At 46.4% G+C, this 25,931-nt stretch overlaps 1 protein-coding gene across 2 annotated transcripts in view; it reads left to right on the top strand.

Annotated features, from left to right (window-relative positions):
* The window catches only part of SLC23A2 (solute carrier family 23 member 2), a 56,702-nt gene that overhangs the window by 13,818 nt on the left and 16,953 nt on the right, over positions 1-25,931 (top strand). Inside the window, exons 2-8 of one of the 2 annotated variants that reach the window (XM_027669087.1) lie at positions 10,275-10,547; positions 11,836-11,934; positions 17,085-17,201; positions 18,539-18,696; positions 22,993-23,081; positions 24,353-24,423; positions 25,547-25,728. In XM_027669087.1, coding sequence (XP_027524888.1) covers positions 10,416-10,547; positions 11,836-11,934; positions 17,085-17,201; positions 18,539-18,696; positions 22,993-23,081; positions 24,353-24,423; positions 25,547-25,728 — 848 coding nt within the window. In that variant the 5' untranslated portion in view covers positions 10,275-10,415. Of the gene's footprint in view, positions 1-10,270; positions 10,548-11,835; positions 11,935-17,084; positions 17,202-18,538; positions 18,697-22,992; positions 23,082-24,352; positions 24,424-25,546; positions 25,729-25,931 lie in introns of those variants that run through there. The other variant, XM_027669086.1, reaches the window with a different exon arrangement.

Below are 25,931 nucleotides of genomic sequence, written 5' to 3'. Positions count from 1 at the left end.
GTGTGTGCAGTAACCCCGTGTGTGTAACCAGGTGTGTGCAGTAACCCCGTGTGTGTGCAGTAACCCGGTGTGTGTGCAGTAACCCTGTGTGTGTAACCAGGTGTGTGCAGTAACCCCGTGTGTGTGCAGTAACCCCAGGTGTGTGTGTGCAGTAACCCCCGGTGTGTTAACTGGGCTGTGTGTGCAGTAACCCCGTGTGTGTGCAGTAACCCGGTGTGTGCAGTAACCCCGTGTGTGTGCAGTAACCCCGTGTGGCCGTGTGGTGTCCCTGCCCGCGGCGTTGTGTAACCGGGCTGGGGTTGGACACACCGCAGTTACACAACGTGGGGAGCACAGCCGCTTATAAAAGTGCTCCCAGGGAATGTCTCCATCCGCGCCTCCCTCTGCTCCCTGAGCTGGGAACGCTGCAGCACCTCTCCACGGCTTGGGTTCTGAGGTAAGACCTTGGAACTCACAGAACTGCAAAAATTCAGCTGCTGTAGCGTCAGCATTATTAATCTGAAAAACCTGAGCTTGTCACTTTTAATAACTTAAGTCCTCAAATCTTTAAGATGCTGAAATGTTTCATTTTGAAGTGTTTATCGCTGTCTCATTTTAAAATGTTTATCGCTGGAAATGCAGAGTCAAAAGTGTTTCCCCTCTGTCCTGTTTACCTGTAAACTTCTCCTTCCTTTTAACTTTTAAAATGGGAAAAATTTACGTGAGGTTTATGTAGTAAAAGGGAGATTTTAAGAAAGCTTGAGCACAGAAGTGCAGCCTCTTGGTTAGTTTTTGGAAGTTCACTGAATTCCAAATCTTACTAAGTGATGTTAAATGGAAGTGAAATATTTATTTCTGGAGAAACCTAACAGATAATCAGTGTAAAACTTTCCCAGTGTGTGACCAGCTGCTGGGTTTGTGTTGCTCACTGCACTCAGTTCTCTTTCAGGAGTGAGGATCTGGTTCAAAAGTAACTGTAGAAATCAGCCTTTGGGAAGGAGCTTCATACCCAGAGTTGAAAAAGTTGGCACATGACCCCGATTTGCTTAATAAATGGAATTTTTCCTAGATGAGTCTCTAACTTCACCTTTGTTTTAATGTGATTAAAGTCTTGGAAAGAAGGGAGCTTTCATCAAAGTGCCAAGTGCAAGTACAAAGCAAGCTGAGAAAGGACCCAGTGTGTGCTCAGGTTGCTTTGAGGGCCGTGAAGGAGCTTAACGAGCTGTGTATTAATATCCATAATAACGGGGAGCTATCGGAATGCTCGGGTTATTAATTCTCCCCAGGGACACTGTGAGGACTCCATACCATTATAAATCAGATTAATGTGCCATACACTGTGCTGGGCTCCAGGTAGGACTGTAGAGTTTTGTAAGGAACAGTGACACAGGATTTCATTCTTATTCCCCATGAGTGTCGTTGCCATCCAGAGAACTCTGCAGGTGTCAGTTCAGAGCAGTCACTTGATAACAGGCTCTAAAATCGTTATGTCCTAGATTTTCCTTGCACTTCTTTGGAATTTATCTCAGTGCATCAGCTGTGTCCTGCTTTCATGGTCAGACCTTCTTCTCTGACCATGCAGAGCAGTGATGGGATCTCATCCTGGGGAGGGTGGCAAACACTGCACAGAAACTGGGCAAAACTGCTGCCTTTTGGAGCAGTAAAATGGAGTAATGGGGTGAAAGATGAGCAAGGAATAGCTTGGCCAGCAGTGCTTTGACCAAACACACCTTCAGGGTGACCTACACTGGAAAAACTCATATTTCAGATATTTTAGTTTAGAATCACAGCCTAAATAAGCTCCTTTTTAATAATTTGACTAACCAAATTTGTAGTTTTTGAAAGCTGTGAGATCCTTTACTAAACATCTCATTCAGCTGGATTTAAGTCCCCTTCTCAACCAGCTCATTCACTCAGGAAGTTAATGAGATTTAACTAATGTGCTTTAAATCAGCGGAAAGGTTTGAGCTCGGCATAGCTTCCCTGCCTGTCTTTGTGCAGACTTGCCCTAATAATGTTGGTCAGTTATTAAGACACTGTTCTGGATGGCAGTCAAAATACCAACTACTTAAAAATTCATTAGTGCCTACAAAGAAAGAATATGTTTGTGCTTTGAAGAGCTACTTTGAAGTGAAGTGAGAAACCAGCTCAGGACTGAAACTTCTTAACGTTCCCATCAGCTCTTTTTTAAAGCATAAATTTAGCTTTTAAAACTTAAATGTTAGGAAGTTTGGGTGTATTTAGCAGTATTTTGTCTGCCTCTGCTGCAGGTAAAGTGACGTCTCTTTGGGTAGTTTTGCATTAAATGTGAAGCCTGCTGTCCTTTTTCAAGTGTGGCTGCAGTTCAGTGGAGGAGGGGAATCATCGTCTCTGGAGCTTCTGAGGATGTGGTGGCATCTCAGGGCAGTTTCAGGCCATGGGAAGGAATTCTGGGTGCAGGAGGCGCCTGGTGAAGACAAATCCCAAGTAATCCTTGGACCAAAAGGCTCAGTTTCAAACAGCCTGAGGGAAAACTCGATTTAAGACTAAAGCAGGAGGATGTTTTTTACATGTAGCAACAGCAGATTTAAGTGTGGGTTCTGGGCACCTTTTTTCAGGTCTTTGAGATGGTGAAAATCCCTCAGAAGGTATAAAAACACCCTTTGGGTGCATCTATGGATCTGGACAGTGGGTGGGACCTCCCAGGTGCCGTGTCCAGGTCCCAGTCTGGGATGTAGCTGTGAAGGAGTTGGAATTGTGGTTGTGGTTCTGCAGACAGGGCTTTGATTGCATCGTTGAAGGGCTTGTTGGGCTTTATGAGCCTCGAGGATGAGAGGCTTGTGGAATTTTTTTAACTGGGGGCAGCCTTTTTGCTTTGTAGGAATGTATCCAGCAGCTCTTTGGGCAGCTTTGAGTAGCAGAATTAGTACACTTTTGGTGGCTGGTAATTTGGTCATTAATATTTTAAACACCCTTGCTTTGTTTCATGTGTAAAAATTTATAAAAAACAAGTTTCTCGGGCAGCTTTAATGTTCATTTATCTGTGCTGTGAGGTGGGAGGTGTGAACAGCTGTGCCAGGCTGGACAGGGAGAGGGGGAGCCTTGTTCCAAGGTTCTTCTGGTGTTAAAATAACATTAAAGTGAGGATCCAGATAAATCCAGTGCCTGGAGCTGGTGCACAGCAAATAACAAAGAAGAGCCCGTTGTTTTTAATACCTTAATGGCACAAAATCAGTGCAGAAGTTTTGGGTGATGGTGTAACTACAGCCAGTGGCAATCTGGAGAAAGCTGTTATTCCATAATTAACTGGGAATTGCCTTGCCTTTGTGTGGAGTTGTGTGTCTGGCCAGGGGTAGCTGTACCCTGTGAGCAAACTTTGCCTAATTGGAGCCTCCACAACGTTCCTTAATTGTCTGCTTTGGAGCACTCCTGTTTCCCTGATCTTCGGTACAGTGATGGAATTCCTTTCACAGCTCCCCCGATCTCTTGGCATCCATCCTGCCACTCCCTGCAGCCAAACACAGCTCCCTGGATACTCCCAGCCCTGCCCCTTCCCCTGTCCCTGGAGGGATCCAGGCTGTTGGCAGCTCTGTCCCACAGCGTGGTGTTTCTCCATCATTGGCAGAGCAGGATGAGCTGCTTGGCCTAAACACACGTTTTTAAACCACACAAAGTAAATCTGGTGTGTTTGTTATTGGTTTCAATTCTTCACAGCTCTGACACTGCAGGAACTGAGAGTTTGCTCTTAGTTGCAGTTTCCAGCCTGTCCTTCCCAGAAGGAGCTCCCCAGTGCTCCCAGCCTTGGGCCTGAGTGACTGAAGTGGGTTTTAAAGCTGGTTTTATCTTCTACTGAGGCTTGGTATGTTTAACAGTAAAATGCCCTGATGTGCAGGGAGTCTAAGTCTCTCTGCACATCTCTGTTGTGTGTCTGTTGCCAAAAATAGAATCTCAACCTCGAGGATGCCTTGATTTGAGTTTGCCCTGAATTTGTGGTGCCAAACACTTGGAAGTGCCACAGGAGCTGGAGGAATTCCAGAGGCACCGCTGCAGTTCAGGTCACCCCAAGTGTGGCAACTTCTGGCTGAGCATCATCTCTCCCTGCAGGGGAAAGGCAGTGCTGTTCACACGAGTCTGACGGCTAATTAAAATAATAAATTGATGATTGTAATTAAGCAGTGACCTTAATTTGATTCTAATCTCCTTAGTGTGTGCAACAGCCAGAGCTCTCCTGGCTCCCCAGCCGTCTGTGACGGCCAAGAAGGGCCTGGTTGGATCTGCCATGGCTCCTTCCCGGGGCAGTGGGATGTGGGACATTCCCACCAGGGTGCTCCTGGCAGCTTTTCCAGCAGGGCACTGCAAAGGATGGGCTGTTCCATCGCCAGCTGGTTTTATAACCACACTTGTTGTGCTCCCTGTACCAACATTTCCCTTGTGCAGCACTGAAGGGCCACCAAATGCAGGACAGTTCCTGGTTTTCCACAGCTGAGGTGGAGAGAGAGGCCCACAGGTGCTGGCTGGGGACCAGGGAAGGGACTGTCCCCCTGCACTGGCACTGCTGGGACCACACTTCCAGGGCTGTGTCCAGGGCTGGGCCCTCATCCCAAGAGAGACACTGAGGGGCTGGAGAGTGTCCAGGGAAGGGAACGGAGGTGGGAAGGGGCTGGAGCAGCAGGAGCAGCTGAGGGAGCTGGGGGGGCTCAGCCTGGAGAAAAGGAGGCTCAGGGGGGACCTTCTGGCTCTGCAACTCCCTGACAGGAGGGGGGAGCTGGGGGGTTTGGGCTCTGCTGCCAGGGAACAAGGGACAGGAGGAGAGGGAACGGCCTCAAGCTGTGCCAGGGGAGGCTCAGGTTGGACATGAGAAGGAATTTCTTGCTGGAAGGGGTGATCAGGCATTGGAAGGGGCTGCCCAGGGAGGTGGTGGAATCACCATCCCTGGAGGTGTTCAGAGCACTCAGTGGAGATCAGCCACAGGTTGGACTTGATGATCTTGGAGAACTTTTCCAACCTCAGTGATTCTGTGATTAACTAGTTCCTGCTGTTTGACACGTGAACCGTGTGCAGAGGAGGGAACACACCTTTCAGAGTAGCTGGGGTTCTCCTTTTAACCTTTTCACCAGCTTTTACTCCTGACTGACACCTGCAGCACAACTTGGTGTTTGAGGGAAAGAACCCTGAGGTACCCAAATCCCACTTGTTTGCAGACAGTAAAACATTTGTGGCTGTGCAGCAGCTCCTGTCTGCAGCTGTGGCTTCAGGGGACCTGGTGCCAGCTCTGAACCGCTGCGGCCCCAGCACACAAAGCTCTGAACGGGGCTGCTCAAGTTGTGCTCAGATGTTGTTCATCCTTATCTGCTGGGTTTGTGTTGAGTCAGCAACCTCCTGGCCTTTCAAACAGCTGCTCAAATCCACCTGGAAAGTCTGAAGTATTTTGGTGGACACTGTGTGGAGAGCCTCAGTCCACTTGGAATTGGAAAGAGCCTCATGGTTTTAGAAGGTTTTCGGTTTGAGTTTGGCAAAGAAGGAAATACTTAAAGCTGCTTTTTGGTAAGAATACCTGCATCATCCTGACACCTTGGAAAACCAGGGATTTCAGGGTTGGAAGTCATGGAGGAGCCTGAGCTCCAGGCTGAGCTTCTTCCAAAGGGTTCATCCCTAGGTCTGCTTATTGCAGAGGAGCTTTACAGTATTGACATGTCCTGAACCCAGCTCTGCTGCCCAGTCCTGGTGCTGCCAGGCCCACAGCACCTGGCAGAGTGTTGGCCCTTCTAAAGGATGTCTAAAAAAAACCCAAACCAACCCAAACAGAGAGAAAAGCCCCAGCAACCTGCTGCTGCCCCAAGAATGTCACAGCCTGCAGGTCTCAGGGTGGTTTTTTGTTTCCCCAGTCTTTGCTTTGCCAAGCTCTGGATTCAAATGTTAAAGATCTTCACACGTAGCACTGTGGAGATGAACTGCCATCACAGCAAATCTGATTTAGGGAATATTTGTAGTGTGGTTCAGCCAAAACCTATATCAAATTCTGCTGCTTTTAAAGAAAACAGTGCACACAGGGAGAAGGTGTCTGTATTACAGTTGCCTCCTCCTTTGAAGAGTTCATGACCGGTTCTCCTTTCCATGGTAATAAACCCTTTATTTATATCAGGACCTTCTGTCCTGCCCAAGCTAAGCCTTGAATCTACTGAGATGAGTTTTCAGTTGATTTTTGTAGACAGACTCACCTGTGAGATAGAAAATTTTTGTGCAACCTGGCTTGGCACATAAGCAGATTTTCCTGTAGGAAAACCTTTGCTGTGCTCTCCAGTAGAAGCTTTTATTTGTAACAGAGGTTCCAGAGCAGAAACTCAGAGGCAGAAGGTGCAGCAAGAAAAAATATGTTCAATTACAGTCTTGTACATCTGCATCTCTGATGGGCTTCATCTTTCTTTCTTTCTGTGGACTTAGAAATGCATTGTAACTTGTTCAAACAAAATAGGAGCAACCTTGGTAAAAGGGAAAACTGGCGTCAGTAGGGTCATGGAAATGTAAAAAGGATGATGTTGTGTCAGCTCAGGCACTGCCACCGCTCTGTGTTCCCTCCTGATGGCTCCGAACCTGGAAGGAGGTTTGTGCTGGAGAAAAGGCACAAAGTGTTGAGGATGCAGAGGAGCCTTTCCCTGCCCAGAAGGGTTTTCCTCGTGAACTTCCATCTGGACTATCCCCTGCTCTTAGTCTAAATCCTAATCTTATCTTCAGCCCTGTAAACCCTGGTAGCTTTTGGCCTTCCTGGGTTAATCACATTGGAGGTAGTTTGGTTCAGAAAGGTGAAAATTAATCAGTGTCCTGATTTCACTTCCAGCCTTTCCATTTGATCCAGGCTGCTGATAATTCATTTTACAGTGTGTACCTGCCTGATTCCAACGGGATGAGGTTCAACCAGGCCAAGTGCTGGGTCCTGCACTTTGGCCACAACAACCCCATGCAGCACTACAGACAGGGGACAGAGGGGCTGGAGAGCAGCCAGGCAGGAAGGGAGCTGGGAGTGGGGATGGACAGGAAGCTGAACAGGAGCCAGAGTGTGCCCAGGTGGCCAAGAAGGCCAATGGATCCTGGCCTGGCTCAGGAACAGTGTGGCCAACAGGTCCAAGGAAGTGATTCTACCCCTGGACTCAGCGCTGGTGAGGCCACCCCTGGAGTGCTGTGTCCAGCTCTGGGCCCTCAGCTCAGGAAGGACATTGAGGGGCTGGAGCAGGTCCAGGGAAGAGCAACAAGGCTGGGGAAGGGACTGGAGCACAAGTGCTGTGAGGAGAGGCTGAGGGAGCTGGGGCTGTTCAGCCTGGAGAAGAGGAGGCTCAGGGGAGACCTCCTCACTCTCTGCAACTCCCTGACAGGAGGGGGGAGCCAGCTGGGGGTTGGGCTCTTTTCCCAGGCAACCATCAGCAAGACAAGAGGGCTCGGTCTTCAGCTGTGCCAGGGGAGGGTTAGGTTGGAGATTAGGAAGAATTTCTTTGCAGAGAGGGTGCTCAGCCATTGGAATGGGCTGCCCAGGGAAGGGGTGGATTCTCCATCCCTGGAGGTTTTTAAGCTGAGCCTGGATGTGGCATCAGTGCCATGGGCTGGGAACCACGGCGGGGTTGGATCAAGGGTTGGGCTTGATCTCAGAGGTCCCTTCCAACTCAGCTGATTCTATGATTATGAATGAGTTTTATCTCTTTTTCCATGACTTTTCAGCTTCTGAGAGTTGGATTTGCTACAGAGGCTATAAAAATGTCTGAGTCATGTGTAGCTGAGCTGGGTTGGTGGGACCCAAGGGCTGATAAGGAAGGATATCTCAGATGACCTCATCTGCTACCTCTTGATTTCTGTTTCCCTTTGACACTCCTGATCACAGAATAAAAGTATTACAAAAATCTGATTATCATCTGTGCCATTAAGTGCAAGTTTAATTGCTGAGCAGAAGCAAGAAGAGTTGAGAAATTTGTTCTCCTGGTTTTTCTTGGAGCACCCACGTGACACCCACGTGTACACACACACTCCCCTCTGCAGGAAAAGCAGCAATTGTTTGTAAATTTGGAGTTGCTTGATTGGGAACCTTCATCTAAACACTGGGTTAGCTGTTGTGTATCAGCTCTCAACAATTAATGCAAGGCAAGCCTTGCTGCTCTCCTGGTGGAATTCTCCAGGCCAGTTCCTGAGGCGTGATCCCAGCCTGGAGGAGATGGCAGTGCTGCTGGTTTGCAGTGCACAGTAAAATGGGATTATAGGGTCTTTTATCAGTGGAGATGCTGGTTAATGCCAGCTAAGCAGCTTATGGTGCCAGAGGACCTGAAACCACATCTCGTGACTGGCAGGTTTCCTCGCTCTGGGGTTTTCTTGGCCTGGGGCCTTGGTTAGGGAGGTGTCCTGCTGCCTTTTCCCTTTCCCTTCCCAATCCCACCCGACAAAGCTGCCAGACTAAACCTTGCCTGTCTCCATCACTGATTTTCTTGGAGAATAAAATAAGTCAACATGGACAGAAAAAGGCAAAGTCTTTTGTTCTTTTGTGCTTGGAAAAAACCCCCTCGTGGCTCCACAGTAAAAGCAAACAAAACCCCTCCAGAAATCCCAGCCCAGATCCCTCAGTGCCCCCAAACCCTTAACCAGGACCTGTCTCTTTTCCACCCTCAGCTGCACTTTGAAGAGGAAATCTGTGGTCATTGTAAAAATGGGAATGACCGTTTTTTCCAGAGTAACAAGACAGTGAGTATTCAAACCAGTTCAGTTTTAAGTCTAAGTGAGAAATAAATAATTACGCTACTTAATATTTACTTTAATAAACAAGTTTTAACCCTTATTTGCAGGCACTGCCTTTCATCCCATCTTGATTTAATTAAGGCTTCAAGGCTGTCCTGGTGCCCACATAGTCTTGTATAGGTATATTTTCTCTCCAGAAAAGTTACATTGCTTTGAAAGATTTAACATGTCTTTCACCTCAAGTAAACAGAATTTTCTAGCAAATGGGCAATTAACAGCTATTAAGAGGTTCTAAAATACCACTGTTGGAAGAATCTTTGTCAGGTTTAGTTATTATTGCAATTACAATAGACAGGAGCTGCTGGCATTTCCTGAGCAGCATTTGGAAGGGAAACTTAAGGAAAAAACCTAAACCCTACTTTTTTTTCTTTCTAATATAAACCAAACTGTGTTTTTGAGTGTCCATCAGCTGCATTTCCACCTCTGTTGATTTACTTGAACGTGTCATTACCTTACTTTTGAAGTAACCCCTGTGTGCAGTGGGTTTTGCTGCTTCAATGTGCTTCTTGCTGCAGAAAATTCCACTTTCTGTGATTTTTAAAAGGCCATTTTTCAGGTTCTGTCCTGTACTTTCACCTGTATCTGAGCTGGTTTCACCCACAGGTGTTTGTGGCTTCATTTTCTGTTTCAGGCTCAGGAACCCCAGGCTGCAAAACTTGCTTTGCTGCAGAATTTTCTGTGCTGTCCTGCAGGAAGTTTATGTTTAAATCCGTTAAATGCTATTCTTTAGTCCTGGAAATGGCACATGTGTGGATGATGATGGGCAGGGAGGGCTAATTTAAGGAGCAAATGGGGGAAAACTGTACTGTAGTGATCCATCTGGGAAAACAAAAAGGGAATTGTGGGCTGTAAGATCTTCCTGTTCCTGTGCCAAAAGAGTAGTGAAACTAATTAAAATGCACCAGTTTATCCTGAAGCTGTTGCTTCAACATCATCAGGCAGATGACCTGGAACATCCCTCGAACAACTGGGATAATTTTGGGTGGGGATGTTCAGCAGAAGGGGGTAATTTCGGGTGGGAATGTTCAGCAGAAAGAGCTGTTTCTGTCTGAATTAGACTCACTGAAAGGCAGGTCCTTCACTGTCCATCTGGTCTGAGCTCCCTGGATTCTTTTATTTAATAATGAGTTATTTCCAGAAAAAGGATTCAGTTACAGAGGTAACTGCAAATGTACACTCCTTGAGAAAGCCCAAGTCCTGTCTGCAGTGGGTGTTCAGCTGTTCTACTCTGCTCCTTACCTGGAGTACAGGTGTACTTTGTTCCCAAAAAATTCCATGGAAATGGCTGCAAAATGGGAAAAAACCAAAGGTTTCAATTTGCTACTAATGATTGAAGATCACAAGAGAAGAATGAGAAAATAATCACAGTATTCCTATCCTGAAAGAATTTAAAATACCTTCAGCTTTATATCTAAATGATAGTCTGTTAATTATTGGGGAGGATTGATGAGAGCTGGTGAGTCATGAGTGTGAAAGGGAGCCCAGGCTGTGGGGTGGTGTGAATGTACACAGCTCTTAGGGAGTAAAAATATCCATTTCAATTCCAGGAGCCATTGATGCCAACGACACCCTGATGTCCCAGCTGGATTACTGAGAACTCTGGTGATAACTGGAGGTGCTGCTGTTCACATAAGGAATTGTCCTCAGTCCTTGGCCTCTCATCCCAGCAGCATCCGTTTGGGTGCTGAATGCAAGTCCTGGACATTCTGGAAACGATGGGGATTGGCAAAAACACCACCTCGAAGTCGGTGGAGGCAGGAGGCTCCTCAGAGGGCAAATACGAGGATGAATCCAAACATCCCACCTTCTTCACCCTGCCTGTAAGTACCACATTCCAGCTCCACGGAGTCAGGCTCAGTGGGAATCAGGCCATAATGTTCTAATCATGTTGTACAAACCCCTCATTGCCACAAGCAGTTGGTAACAAACCTCTTTTGCCACTGGATGGTGTTTACATGGAAACACGGCCAATTACCCAGTGTGGGTGTTCCCTGTGTGCTCCCAGCTGGGCTGCTCCCAGGACAGGCAGCACCTCAGGCACTGCAGGACTGGAGCAGTTACCTGTCCTCCTGCAGCATGAGCACGAGCCCCTGGTATGGAATCATGGAATCATTAAGGTTGGAAAACACCTCCAAGATCATCAAGCCCAACCTTTAACCAAATCCCACCACGTATGTCCCAAAGTCTGCTTGATTTCTGAACACCTTGAGGGAAGGGGATTGCACCCCTGCCCTGGGCAGCCTGTTCCAGTGTTTAAACACTCTTTCAGTGAAGAAATTTTCCATGATGTCCAACCTGACCCTCTCCTGGCACAGCTGGAGGCCGTTCCCTCTCCTCCTGTCCCTTGTTCCCTGGCAGCAGAGCCCAACCTCCCCTGGCTCCCCCCTCCTGTCAGGGAGTTGCAGAGCCAGAAGGTCCCCCCTGAGCCTCCTTTGCTCCAGGCTGAGCCCCCCCAGCTCCCTCAGCTGCTCCTGCTGCTCCAGCCCCTTCCCAGCTCCGCTCCCTTCCCTGGACACCTCCAGCCCCTCAGTGTCTCTTGTTGAGGGCCCAGCCCTGGACACAGCCCTGGAGGTGCCTCGGCAGTGCCAGCACAGGGACGGGCACTGCCCTGGGGCTGTGACACCCCATGGCTGGGACAGCCCAGGGGCCATTGGCCTCCTGCCCCCCTGGGCACCCCTGGGGTCACGTTCAACCCCGTCAACCAGCATGTCCTGAGTTGCTCAACTAAGAGTAAAAGACAACAGCAAGGAAACATTTGCTTCTCTTTTTCTACTTACTCAGATGTTCTGTTGGAGAACTCTTCCAACCAGTCTGCTGCTGGTTCCCCCCACCCCCAGCTGGCACTGCACAGGCTTTCAGGAGCTCTCTGTGATGTCTTTGAGGAGCTCTGTGTGATGTCCTTGAGGAGCTCCATGTGATGTCTTTCAAGCCTCTCTCTCCCCCCAGACCTGCTGTTATAGAAATGATGACTTGCCGTGCTTGTCATGTTTTCTGACAATGTCAGAGGCAGATGGCAATTACCAAGGGAGAAAACTGAGAGACACGAGGTGTGATTGCAAAAAGTGTTTATTTTAAGACCTTGTGTTTGCTATTTGTTGTGTTTTTAAGGTTGTGATAAACGGTGGAGCAACGTCCAGCGGTGACCAGGATACAGAAGACACAGAGTTGATGGCCATCTATACCACAGAAAATGGCATAGCAGAGAAGGTATGTGATGGTTCCCTTGTAGGTGAGGACTGGTTCTTGCTGTCTCAGTTCATTCTTTGCCCACCCCAGTTCCACGTGGCTGTGATTTCCTGTCTCAGCAGATGGTGCTGACTCCAGACTCACGTCAGGCTCGGGGTGGTTTGGCCCCATGACTGCTCTGGTCACACACTGTGGTTGCAGAACACGGGGCATGACTCAGGGGATGGCAGCAGGGAATGCACTTTGACCTGGCACCAGAATTCATAATATGCAAGTTTTTGATTTCTTCATTCCCACTGGCCTTTTGCGTGGTTTCCCTGGGAAGGTCACTGTGCTGTGCTCATCAGTTGTTAACCTCCTCTGCGTTTCTCCAGGGAGATTGGTGGTGCTGAACACCTCTAAAAGTAGGATCTTTCCCACTCTCCCAATTTCTTCCAAGCTCCAGCCTCATAAGATTAATTTTTCTAGTCCTTTTTCCAACTAGAGGCTGCTCATTATTATTGAGTGGCAGCTTTATGAATGAACTCGAGGTCATAAAAACCCTTGAACTTTTTTCCTTGGGAAAACTATGACTGTGTTTCACCTATTCAGAGAGACCAGTTGAGGCCTCAAAGGACACCAGTTTGGTTGTGATTTTTCCAGCTTTTTACTCCATTCCATCATCCCCTAAGCCTGTTCAGTAAGAATCCTGCCAGCTGAGATGCTTTGAATCTGAGCTTTTATTTAAAATAAGGACGAGGATTATGGTAAATCTGAACAGCACTTTCTGAAATGTATACTCCAGCTGGCTTTGTGGTGAAGCCTTGTCTCTGAAAAACATCAACTTGACCTAATTTTTCAAGTGTCCCAAGTGAAACAAGACCAGAGCTCTCCTGATTCCAAAAAAGAGCATCTTGGTGCTCATCTGTGTGAGGCTGTAACTTGTGATGGGGCAAGGATGATACCAAGGGGTGCAGTGGGGGTTTTCCAACTCAGACAGCAAAATTGTCCTCTGAATTTCAAATTTAAAATACCCCTAAATAGATGATTCTCCAGAGGTCTTTTAGTGGTGCATTTCAGAAGAATGTTACGAACACCCGCGTGTCTCAAACACATCTCTGTGACCATCGTGGTCGTGCTGATCTTCAGTGGACAGATTTTGGCAACTGTTGACCTGCATGTCTGTGATGGCTGATACTTGGAGCGTGCTTGGACTGGAGTGGAGAGAGACAATCTGATAAAGCCCTGAGCAAAAGGTGTTTGGGTGAAATTGTGCAACCAAGATAAGCGATCTCCAGACACCAAACCGTGTCTTCATGGCCTGGTTTTACCAAATGCGTGTTTTTTCTGCTGTCCAGTTGATCCATGTGGTCAGAACTGTAAATGATGGGGAATAATTCACCTCAGAGAGACCCATGAGCTTTTGAGCAACCAAATCTACCTGACTTAAAGCTTTGTTGTGGTCACAGGGAATGAACAGGGTGGGGAGGCCCTGGCACAGGTTGCCCAGAGAAGCTGTGGCTGCCCCATCCCTGGAAGTGTCCAAGGCCAGGTTGGAGCAACCTGGGCTAGTGGAAGGTGTCTCTGCCCATGGCAGGGGGTGGGATGAGATGGGCTTTAAGGTCCCTTCCAACCCAAACCATTCCAGGATTCTGTGATTCTGTGTTTGTTCTTGGCTTTCCTTTCTCTTGAGAGATCATTCCCTAACAAAAGGCCTTTATAAAGGCCTTTTATATATTTCTATATTATAAAAATATATTTTTATAATTTTTATATATTTTATAATTTAGCAAAGAGGCCTGAAATGTCCTTAATCACTGGAGGGTGCCCAGTGCTCACATTGGCTCCCAGTATTTGTTAGCTGAGACAGTAAACTGTGAGCCCAAATGAGAAATAAGTGTTGCTGCATCCCTGTAAAATAAGCAATGTGATGTTGCTTAATAGAATCCTGGAATGGTTTGGGTTGGAAGGGACCTTAAAGCTTATCCAGTTCCACCCCCTGCCACGGGCAGGGACACCTTCCCCTAGACCAGGTTGCTCTGTTGTGGGTTCTTTGTTGAAGGTGTTTCTCCAAAGGCTTTACTCCCCACACTTCATCAGTTTTCTCATCAGAGCCTTTGTCTTGCACTGCTGGGGTTTGTTTCTTTGCATTTGCACTCGATTGTTGTGGGGTTTCTTCTTTCCCTCCAGCATTCTTTCTACAACGTTATCTGTCTCATCCCCCCTGTTTATACTTACCAGAAAAATTAAAAAAAATAAAAGCACAGCATGTTCCACCTTTGGCCAGTTAAAAATAATTAAAGGAGGAATTAGCCTGTGATCAGTATCTTGTCCAGGGAGGTGCAGCTCATTCCCAGCAGTTCCCTTGGCACACTTGGCAAACACCAGCTCTGAGTCAGGGACAGACCAGCAGGCACATGCTGGAGAAGCCAAAGGGCCAGTGACTGCCCCGTGAGTTACTGGGATGGCCAGGCCTCACCTGAGTTCTGCAGTTCCTCATTGTTCAGGCTTGGTCTGCTCAGGGTTTGACCAAGGTGAGAGTTCCCTGTCCAAAGGGATCTAAGTCTGGCTTTGGAAGGAATGAGGAGTATCCTGATTGTTTCTTTATACAACCCCTTTACTGTGTAGACATTGCCATGACATTTATGCCTTGGAAATTGGAAGTTCTTTTGTTAGAAGACCTGTAACCTTCACTTTCTAAAGGAGAGCTTGAGTTGGTTGGCACTTGTTGATCTGTACCCAGAGAGACCTTTCTCCGTGCCACAGAGCAACTCCCTTGTGCCTGCTCCTGGTTTTTGTTCTTTGCAAGACTAATTTAGGAATAATGTAATCCCAAGTGGAAAGCTCTGAAAGGACTAATACCCTTGCTGTGTGTGCTGTGGCCTTCCTGGTAGAAACAGGCCATTGCTTCTGCTTTCTGCTGCCCAAAGAAGAGGGAGGATAGACTAAGACTGACTAAACTAGGACTGACTAGGGTAGGATAGACTAGAATAGGATAGACTAGGATAGGGTAGACTAGAATAAGGTAGACTAGAAGGGCAACTGGAAAAGTTAAGGAATGCACTTGATGCAACCTCATCAGTCCAGTGAAGAAAAATAAGTGTTTGGCACCAAGTGGAACACTGGGACAGCTTCTGGATACTGGTCTGGCCAAGCTGGAAAAGAGCTCAAAAGAAGGGTTTTCCAAAGTCCAGAGTCACCAACCTGCACAAATCTCTGACTGGGTTTTAGACAACCTGGTATCCTGCGTGGGAACAGCATGAACTTTGGCAGTCCCATTTCTGTCCATCCTTGGCAGGGTTGTGAAGGTTTCTGGAGCAGCTGAGGGAGCTGGGGGGGCTCAGCCTGGAGCAAAGGAGGCTCAGGGGGGACCTTCTGGCTCTGCAACCCCCTGACAGGAGGGGGGAACCAGGGGGGGTTGGGCTCTGCTCCCAGGGAACAAGGGACAGGAGGAGAGGGAACGGCCTCCAGCTGTGCCAGGGGATGTTCACATTCGACAACAGGAGGAATTTCTTCAAGGAAGGGGTTGTTAAAGGTTGGAAGGGGCTGCCCAGGGAAGCAGTGGAGTTGCCGTCCCTGGAAGCATTCCAAAAACATGCCAGTGTGGCAGCTGGGGACATGGTGGAACGTGGTGCTGGTGATGGGTTGACAGTTAGACTTGATGATATTACAAGTTTTACCAACCTTAACGATTCTATAGTTCAAATTCCTGATTTTTTCAGGATTTTTTTTCAGGATTTTTTTCAGGGTTTTTTAGAGAACTGTGTCAGGAGAGAAAAAATTCATGTTTCAGTTGATGAAAGAGTGTCAGTGGTGCTGCAAATTGACCCGATGGGTTGGGCAGGGAACAGTTTCCCTAATTCCTCAGTTTAGGACCTATATCCTGGTGAGAGGATTGCCTGGTGCTTAATGTGGTTTAAAAGACTTTTCTGAGATTAGTGTTCCTATATTTTACTTTTCCACTGCAATACCCCCAACCTCTCCATAATCCTGTGGTCAGGAGAATTATCCCAGTGGCACTTGTTTTCCCAACAGAAAACTGAGGTGAGAGGGAAGGACCAGGAGGCAGTTTGGCTTCCCTGGCCTTGTAGGTGATCCACAGTGGAGGTTCCCTAAGTGTGACCTGTGGATATGTTGGGATTTCTGGAGAAGTGAAGACCATCTGAGGCAGTCACAGGTCTGGCAGAACTCCCAGTCTTGGTGTGAGGCAACTTCACGTGGGCTTGTTGTGTCCTGGTGTGGATTAGGGCAGAACAGTTCTTACATAAGGGGATTTTTGGTTTCTTGATAATGATAAAACCTGATACTTCCTCCTGCTTTTACTGTTGTGTTGGGGCTTTGGAGCAGTGTGGTTTTGCTCTCAGGAATTCCCAAACTGGAGGGTTGGAAGGAAATGATTCTCCATAGTTCTGAAGGAGAAATGATGGAGCTGGATCTTGTTTTAGTGGAAAACCCACAGGGATGTGGATGTGTGAATATATGTGGTCAGTTGTCTGTTGGCCCTCTGGGCGTGTGGTGGGGCAGAGTGTGGTCTCACTGAAATTCCTGCAGGGATTTAAATTCCTAGGGGAAGTCTGACATGAATTGGCTGGGGATGTGTTTGGTTATAATAATTAGCATTTTTCTTGACTGCTTGAATGTGGGGTGGAAGCCAAAATAATAAATCCTTTGGCTAAAAAAGGTTAACCAAGATGGAATTGGGTAAGAATTACCATAATGAGGAATTTTTTTGTCTGTCATTTTGGTCTGTTATGCAAGGACAGAGCCCTTCTGCTTTGGGAGCAGCCACTGGTGGCTCTTCTACTTAGATCCAATTCTTCCCTAATGCCTTTTTTTGTTTGGTTTTGTGGTTTTGGTTTGTTGGTTTTGGTTTTTTTTAACAGTCTTGTCATGATTATGCCATTTTTGGTCACCTTTTGGCTGCCAGATCAGTTCTGTGATAAATCAGCAACTATAAATAAGTCACTTGTGTCAATAAGCAGGGGATGGCTGACAGCAGGGAACACGTTCAGGGCAAATTCAGGAACTGGAGCTGAGCTCGTCAGAGGTAAAAGGCTTTAAAAATGTCACGTACCAGCATTGTTTGGGAGTGTTGGCCCAGCCTTGGAGTATGGGGAGCTGCCTGACAGTTCAGCCTCACTTTGTTTGTGCAGAGCAATAACCTGCTGTGTCCTTTGTGTGCCACCCCCCAGAGCTCCCTGGCAGAGACCCTGGACAGCAGCGGCAGTTTGGACGCCCAGAGGACTGACATGATTTACACCATTGAGGATGTTCCTCCCTGGTACCTCTGCATATTTTTGGGGTTACAGGTATGTTCCAAACCAGGGGTTAATTCTCCCTCTGTACCTTCTAAAGCTTGTTCAGTATTTTCTGCCCAGTTCATTCCATTTGTGTGTGTGATAATTTTATTCTTCGCCCTCTCGGGTGTTTGAAGAAGGTGTTAAGAGGCTTCTTCTAAAGCTGATCACACACTGAGATCATTGTGTTGATAATGATCTGTTTTCTGCTCCTGCATTTGTGAGATTCACTCAAATATTTAGTCTTATAAGATGCTGTTAGTAAGTAAGTGAGGAAATGCTCAGTGATGACCTTTAGAAGTGACATTTGGCACTTCTGGAATTAAAGATGGAGAGGGATAATGGTTTAGTCCTGAAATCTTGAATATTAAAGCTGCTACTGTAGTTACTTCAATTCTGAGTAGTTTTTTCAGCAAATACTCAGTGGAGACCTTGAGAAGTGACATTTTGCACTTCTGGAATTAAAGATAGAGAGAGATGATGGTTTAGTCCTGAAATTTTGAATATTAAAGCTGCTAGTAGTGATTTCAAGTCTTAAGGACATCATTGTGGGCCTGTCTTGCCAGGAAGCAGAGCAGGAAACTTCTGTGTTCCTTGGAGAATCCTTGGAGTAAGAGCATGTGCTTCCTGCAGTGAGTAAGGCTGTAGTAGAGAGCTGGACCCTACTGCCACCTCAGCCCCTCACTTGTGGGAAGCAGAACAGCTCCAGTTTCATCTCCTTCTTTTCTCCAGTGGTAATAATGTCTGTCCCACAGGAATGCTGGGAATTTGGTAATATCTGTAAAACACGTTGAGCTCTCCAAACAAATACATTCCAAAGCATCCTTTTTATTTCTCCTTTCCTCAAGGACAGGCAGTCCTGGGGGAATTCTATTTTTACTTGCTTTGCTCAATACAGTGAATTTGTTTGTTTGTTTGTTTTGCTTCATGTTGAGAAGGAACCAATGAGTGCCTGGTTTCTGCTCCCTGGGAGCTCCTTTGCATCCTGCTTTGTGTGTGCTCCGGGTTCATTTGTGAGCAGAGGGTTTTTCACATGGGTGCAAGTGAATGCAGCTATTCCTGTGCTTTTCTCTGTTTCCAGCACAGTTACCTGGATACCTCCTGCTCAAGAGCAGCAGCCCTGCAGCTATTTAAATAACCTGGTTTATGCTACAAAACCAGGGATCATTAGCAACTGGCGAGTGGTAGCTGGGGGAGAATATTTGAAGAAATATTTGACGGAAAGCTCAGGACCAGGGAGAGATCTTGGGTGGAAATTCAAAATATCCAAAGCAAGAGAAAAGCTGGTGATAAATAAACTTGTTTTTGAGCAGTGGGTGCAGAATTAACCAAGCTTTTGCCTCTGGCAGCACTACCTGACGTGCTTCAGCGGGACGATCGCCGTGCCCTTCCTGCTGGCCGATGCCATGTGTGTGGGCTTTGACCAGTGGGCCACCAGCCAGTTGATTGGGACCATTTTCTTCTGTGTGGGCATCACCACGTTGTTACAAACAACCTTTGGCTGCAGGTGAGGTTTGGGGCTTGCTGGGGTGGTGGTAAGGCCGGGCTCGCGTTGAGGTTTCCAAGATCCAAGAGGGAGGAGATGTATTTTCAAAGGATAAACATGAGACACAAGATAGGTCAGATACAGGGCAAGCTTTAGAAAGCTGCTCCCAGAAAAAGGTGGATCTGAAATAACAAAGGGCATTGCAAGGGTAAGAAAATACAGCAGGGAAACAGGAGAAGGAGGAGGGAAACTCATGAGAACAGAGAAGGCAGAAGTGTTTCTGGGGAAAAGGAAAAATTCATACACCATGGTAAAGAGCAACTAATTTGGGTATTATTATATAGTTGTTATTTGTTTCTTGAATGATATTTTATTCTTTCCAATATTAAGGTGGTTGTGATCAGTCCTGCACCAAATTACATCCTTGATCCTGTAAAGGGCTTGGTAAATTAAAAAGGTGGGGAAAGATGATGAGGGTAACTTGTAATTCTCTGAACTGAGGCTCTGTTACCTTCCAGTGCATCAGATAATTTGGTTTTATTTGTTAGTTGCTCTGAGTTGCAGGTCATGATCATGCCTGGAGTTAGGAGTACCCACACACAAAGGTGTAGCTTTCCAGGGATGCCTTCACCTCTCCTTAGGAGGAAACAAGAGCCCACTTGGCAAATGCTTGGATAAATCTGGTGTTGGCAAGGACAGGATGTTGTAAGTTTTATTAACATGAAGATAAATCTTCTTTAAAAACCTGTGTTCCACAGTGATCACTGCAGAGATGTTAGATGTGTTTATTTAAACTTTGGGAATAACTAAAACCTATGGAGTTACTTCTGCATGTTATTCAGGAGGATAAACCAAGAGTGATAAGGAAAACCAGAAACAAAGTGCATATTTAAGAGGATTCCCTCAGATGCTTCCCTGAATGATTCACGGGCCATTTAGTTCCAACAGCAAGTGGCCAAACACCTCCCACATTTTCCCAGATTTATCTGAGAACCAGGATTTTTGGGTGTCAGAGGTGTCTCAGGGGGTGCAGAAGCCAAGCCTGTGGTAGATCAGATTTTCATCTAAAAATTTGCCCAATATTTCGGGTTTTCCAGTGTAGTCTTTGATTGCTATTTTAGTTAACTTTGATTTGCTGTCTGTTCTTTTTCCTTAAAAAAAACCCAACCTTCCCTATATTTTTTTTTATATCTTACTCAACTCAGGAGATCACTCCTGTATTTTGAGTAAAAAGTTCATTCTGATGACAAAACAACGTAGTGAAAATTGTTGAAATTGGAGAAAATTTTCTTTCCCCAATATATTTTAAGTCAAGACTCCCCAGAGTTAACAGTGGTATTTTCAGCCCAATTGGCTCTTTGTGCTGTAACCACAAACCCTCCAGCAGCTCTCCTGGAGGAGCAGAGTTGTTCCCCTTGCTGATTTGAATTTCCCTTCCCATGGGAGTGATGGATTTTCCTCCCATCTTCGATTTGTCCTTTTTTTTTTTAAGGGAGTGGAGGGATTGTGGACCCAGGCAGGAATTGGGTTATAAGGTTTAATTGTTCAGCTTTGAGTGTCTCCTCCTTGGATTTCTTGAAGTTTAAAACCTTCCAGTTGTGTTGGAAGTGCAAAGTTGTGGATGGGGATGAGCTCAGAGGGGGCCTTTGTTTTCCTCTACCCCTACTAGCTTTCTTCCTCTGTCTCAGATTTTTCAGAAAAGCTTAATTTTCATGTTTCCTGAGACTTTATCTCCTCACATTTGTCATATTTCAGTTTTTTTCCCCCTAGTTAATTTTGGCTCTTTATTACTTACCATTACTTTATTTTATTTTTAATTTCTTTTTCTCTATTTTATTTTTTAAAAATTATTAATTTTATTTTTAATTCCTTTATTACTTAATGAGTTATTTTGGGCTCTTTCAGAAATAAAAGGACTAAACTGATGGTCCCATCATATTGAAATTCTCTGTTCCTTGTGTATAATCCCACCCCTGCCCTCCATCTGTTGGGATTTTCCCCTTTTCAGTGGCTCCCACTTGCACTGGAGTTACATTTTTTTATATACTTGAAGGCAATTGTGTTTAGGCCTTAAAATAACTTGTATTTAAGGAGAAAATCTCCACGCTTGGCTGTTTTATAACTATTTACCATGTGATTGGGGGTTTATGTAAGGCTGGGAATGGGATATAGCAGCAAAGGCCTTTAAATGAGATTTTAAAGTATTCATTGGCAAGTCTGTCAACTGCAAAGTATTTCAGCAAATAAAGGTTTCAGAAGGTCAAATTCCATGGTTTAAAGGTCCTTACAGAAGGATTTAGCTCAGTTATGAGGCAGAGTTGTGGTCAGTTTGGTACCCAGCCTGGTTTTAGGAATTCCAGCTATTCCCCAGGTTGTGGGGTGAGCCAGGAGCCTTGGCAGGGATCGAGGGTAATTAGTGACTGAGACAATCAAACCCAGCTTTAATCTACCTCAGATTTCAGGGTTGTTGCTGTGCCCATCACTGTCTGAGCTCTCCTGCATCCCTGGGACATGTTGGGATAATGAGACTTTTCCAGATGACTTTAACTGCACAAACCCCTCCGTCCTCACAGGACTGCTGCCAAAACTGAGCAACTTGATCATTTAGTTATGAAATTAAAATGATGTCCCAGTCAGGCTTTAGGACTTTAAGCTTTTGGGGCTTCAGCTGACTAGCAGTGGGTGCCTGGCTTAACGTCCATAAGTCACATTCCAGACTGGAGCTGTCTCTTCAGAAAGAGACGGATCTTGGTTGGCTGATTTTGAGGAATAAGAGTAAAAAATTAAAAAATAAAACAAAATACCTTTTTTTTCTTTTTTCCCTCCTGCTTAGGGAAAAACCCCACTATTTTGAGTCTGCTGGTCCTTTTGGAACTGTGTCATGTAAAGGTTAAACAGGACGTGCTGAGATCTGATTATTCAGGATATTTAATGTGATACAGAACAATCTGGACCCAGGTCTCAGTACAGCTGAGTTCATCACTGGAGAATGTGTTTGCAAAGTGTATTTACAAGATCTCTGGAGGTACAGAGGGCTGTGTAGGTGGGATGGAGCAGTAACAGCTTGTCTCAGGTGTTGCAGATCTTGCCATGGGCACCAGCAGCTCAGTTTGCTTAATGAACCTGCAAAATAAGGTGAATCATTCACTGAGCTGCCAACCATGTCTTTCTTCCCAGAGATAAAACTGGGATTTGTGCTTGGAGAGACTCCCAGGGGGAATTGCATCCAGTCAGCCATGCTTGGATGGCTCATGAGTTGTATGAAGTTGGAGTTTCTGATGCAGTTTTCAGTGGGTTTTTAGGGTGCCCAAGGCCCAAAGTGCTTCCCAGTGGTGCTCCAACTCCTGCCTGTAAACTTAACAACTATTAGTAACATGCTTCTGGTTTGATCTTTTTTGTGTTCAGTGTGTACAGGACTTTTTCCACTTATTTTTCTTCCTTTGAGCCTTTTCTGGTTTTTGTGTGATTCTGCTGCAGTTCTGTCCCCTCTCCTGTGTTTGCCCTCCCTCGAGGAGCTTCACTGTGGCTGTAAAAGCCATAACATGGAGCAGCCCAGGGGCAATAACCGTATGTTCCACTTTGAGATCTGCTATTAAAGGGAATCTTATTGCAATTACTGTCAGTATTTATAGAATAGTTCAAAGTGAACCTTGTCTGTAGTTAAGTAACATCTGCATATTTATGTTACATGACCTGCAGTGAGGTCAGTAAACACGTAGTTGATCCTGGTAGATGCTCTTTCAATCTTAAATCTTTTGGGAAGTATAAACACCAATGCTAAGAATGTCATCTTGAAATTCTTGCAGTGTTTGTATTTATTGGTGGTAAGCACCTGGAACATCTAATCTGCTTTTATCAACCTCGCAGTTATTTACACACTTCAAAATGAATGTTTGAGTGACTGTGCTTGGAGTCACGCAGAGGGGAGGCACTGAGCCTGCAGGCTGGCCCTGCAGAGGGCTTGTGAACTGTGGTGGGCTGGGAAAAGCTGCCTGTTCAGCAGAGTCTGTGTGGTGGTTACCCCAGACGGTGCATCTGGATCCCTGAGCCCTGAGTCAAAACCTGACATCAACCCCTGGTGCCTGGAATGACCCGGTGCAGATTGGTTAAGAACTTCACGTGGGTGGTGTTGGCTCTTTGGCTTGGGGAGTCTGTGAGTATTTCACTGGCTGGGTTTGTTTGAGGAGGAATTCTCCCATTTCACACTTTCCTGACTCGCTGAGGGTTTGAGTCTCAGTGACCACCCGCCTGCAGCCGCCTCCTGCCACGGTGCTGGGGCACCACAGAAAGTCACCATCTCTCCTTTCCCTCCAACAGGTTACCCCTGTTCCAAGCCAGTGCTTTTGCATTCTTAGCACCTGCCAGAGCAATACTGTCTCTGGAGAAGTGGAAATGTAATAACACAGGTAATTGTCGTTTGTGCTTGTTGAGGGTGAAGTGACCAATGGCCCAGATCACTTAAAGTGCAACAGCCAAACCTTCTGAGGGGGAAACTGGAAGTGCTGAGGAGGGAATAGGAAAAGTCTCTCCTTTTACGATGTTAAACTTTGTGCCTTAGAAAAAGATCCCTAAAAATACCCTTGTGGAGTTCTATTTCTGGGGGCTTTTTAATATTAAAAAAATGTTGTCAAAAGAAATCCAACAGTAGCACAGAGTAATTCTTCTGTTACATCTACATTCCGTAAATGTTCCTTCCCGATATTTGGAAATAGCAAGTTCAGTCGAATCCTTTGAAGTTGAGTAGGAGGAAGTTTGATGTTCAGCATCACCTCAAGACCAGGATTTTTCCCTGTTTAAGTCATACCTGACAGGTTTTGACAAGATTTGGATGTTCATTTGAGCTCTTCCTTTGCTAATGTCATCATCCTGAAAGGTTTTAACTTCAGAGGGGAAATATGCAGTAAAGCTCATTGGGATGGGGTGTTTGGCTTTAAATTAGGTTAGAAACTGAAGTGGAAACTCCTCTGGCAGTTTTCTTTTTAATGGGGTGTGGTTATGCAGTAACAAGTCTGTGGGCAGTGGGAGGCAGCCCCATAGAGAATCATGCTGCTTGTTTCTACCTAAAGTTCTTCCCAGGGCTCCTTTGGATTCTCTAATAATTTAATTTATATTATCTATGTGTTTAAGCATCTCTGTTGGTTCACATTCAAGATGTGCCAGTAACTGAATACACATCTTGTCAAAAGAAAATCCTGTCTGATAAGCTTGGATGGCAAAGCCATTTTCCCACTACTCCAGCCTTTCCAAAAGAGCTTTGCTGCATCTTCCTCTTGGACCTTTTCACCTTCAAAAGATGCCAGTTGGGGTTGTTGCCATGGGTCAGTTCATTCAGTGGGTGACCTAAATTGATGGAGTTGGAGCCTGTGATTCCAGTGTGCACTCGAGTAATTCTCCATCTGTTTATTGGAGTGGGAAGGGAATCCCCAATTGACCTTCCTTCCTGAAAGTTAGGATTTGTTCCCACTTTGGTGCAGTGGGTGGAATGAAGGGTTGGTTCTTGGGGAATGTGAGGCTGTTGCTACTTCATTTGTAGCACTGCAGAGCTTGTTCTCTGTGTAAATCCAGGCTCCTTCGTCAGACCCAGCATGAGGAGGGGTTTATTTTGTAGGAAATGATGGCAGAGTGACTGAGGGATAAATAAATAAATGCCTGTGTTTTCTTGTCTCCTCTCTGTAAGATATAACAGTTACAAACAGGACAGGAGAGCTGCCGCACACTGAGCACATCTGGTACCCCCGGATCCGAGAGGTAATGTGGGAGTTGCCTTTAGCTGTCCCTCTGTCCAGTTCCAGTTAAGTTTCTCACCCAAACATCTGTGTGTCCTTGTCTTTAAGTTGGTAATTTCTTCTTTCACTGCGATTTCCATTTGAATATATCCCTTTACTCATCTCATGGAAGTCTTTCATCTTTCCAACCTGTTCGTACTGGACAGCAAATACCAGGAGTTAGTTACCACATTCCAAAAGATGTGCAGTGAAATGCTCAAGTGAGATGAAAACTCTTCTTGTACCTCTGCTTTGTGCTCATTGGCAGCAGTTCAGCTGCTGCCAGACCTGCTGCCTGCTGGCCCTGTGCAGTGGGCTGGCCCCTGGAAGATGAACCCACAGTTTAGCAAAGCTGGGTCATCCCCCAAGAGTTTTTAAGTTGGAGACTCTCCTGATAAGATGTTGATTCTCCCAAGAGACTTGCAGAGCTCCCCCAAAGTCCTTCTCCACTCTCAGCCCTGCAGGGCCCAGGATGAGGGTTGTACCACGCTGGAGTGGTAGATAGCCAGGTCCAAACGAGGGCGTGTGTCATGGAATTTATCTCCCATCCCGTTGCTTTGGGCTGCCAACTTTTTCTTAATTAAAAACAACCCCTCTCTCTTCCCCATGTTCAAACCATAGCTACATCCTGCCAAGAGCCCTGCAGCCAAGAGGGCTGACAGTCTCCTGAGACCACAACGCTGCTCTAATCCAGCTTCTAAGGAGCGCTTGTGACCAATGCAGACACACTCTGCCCCTAGGAGCTTTAGGAGCATCACCTCGTGGCGCACCAACCCTTGCCGTTCGATCTGAGAGCTTAAAGGTTAGCCTGGACCCCAGGTCTCCTGTCTGACAGTGTGATGTGCTTTCCACACAGCTTCCAGACTGGCCCACTGGTCTGTTGTGTAATAGTTTTGTGGAGAAAAAAAACAAACCATAAGTGTTATGCTTAAGCAATAAGTCACTTAAACATAATGAGCTGTTTTATGACGAAAAATATACTGAGTTCTTCTGTGTCACTGAATTCTTTTTAAGTGCAGTTTGTAATCCAGAGCAGAAAAAGAAACGCTTTGGCTTTGCCTGCCAGAGGGGACTGAGGTGGCTCTTTGCCCTTGTTGTGTGTTCAGATCCAAGGTGCCATCATCATGTCCTCCCTGATCGAGGTGGTGATCGGACTGCTCGGCCTGCCCGGGGCCCTCCTGCGCTACATCGGCCCCCTGACCATCACCCCCACTGTGGCCCTCATCGGCCTCTCCGGCTTCCAGGCTGCTGGGGAGAGAGCTGGCAAGCACTGGGGCATTGCCATGCTGTAAGTACTGCTGGGGGTGCTCCTGGCTCAGGCCAGAGGGGCCCCGTTGGTGAGTTGTCATGTAGGAGTGTTGGGTGTCTGGGAAAAGCTGGGGCCGGCTCAGGGGCCAGAGGTGGCATTGCGGTGCTGCCAGCAGGGAGGGACACCAAAGGTGGCACTGCAGGACTCCCCAGCAGGGAGGGACACCAAAGGTGGCATTGCAG

The sequence above is a fragment of the Corapipo altera genome, unplaced genomic scaffold, assembly GCF_003945725.1.
Source record: "Corapipo altera isolate COAL_440 unplaced genomic scaffold, ASM394572v1 61022, whole genome shotgun sequence".
Classification (NCBI taxonomy): Eukaryota; Metazoa; Chordata; class Aves; order Passeriformes; family Pipridae; genus Corapipo; species Corapipo altera.
The sequence above is the reverse complement of the archived record's forward strand: the minus strand, read 5'-3'. Positions and strand labels throughout refer to the sequence as shown.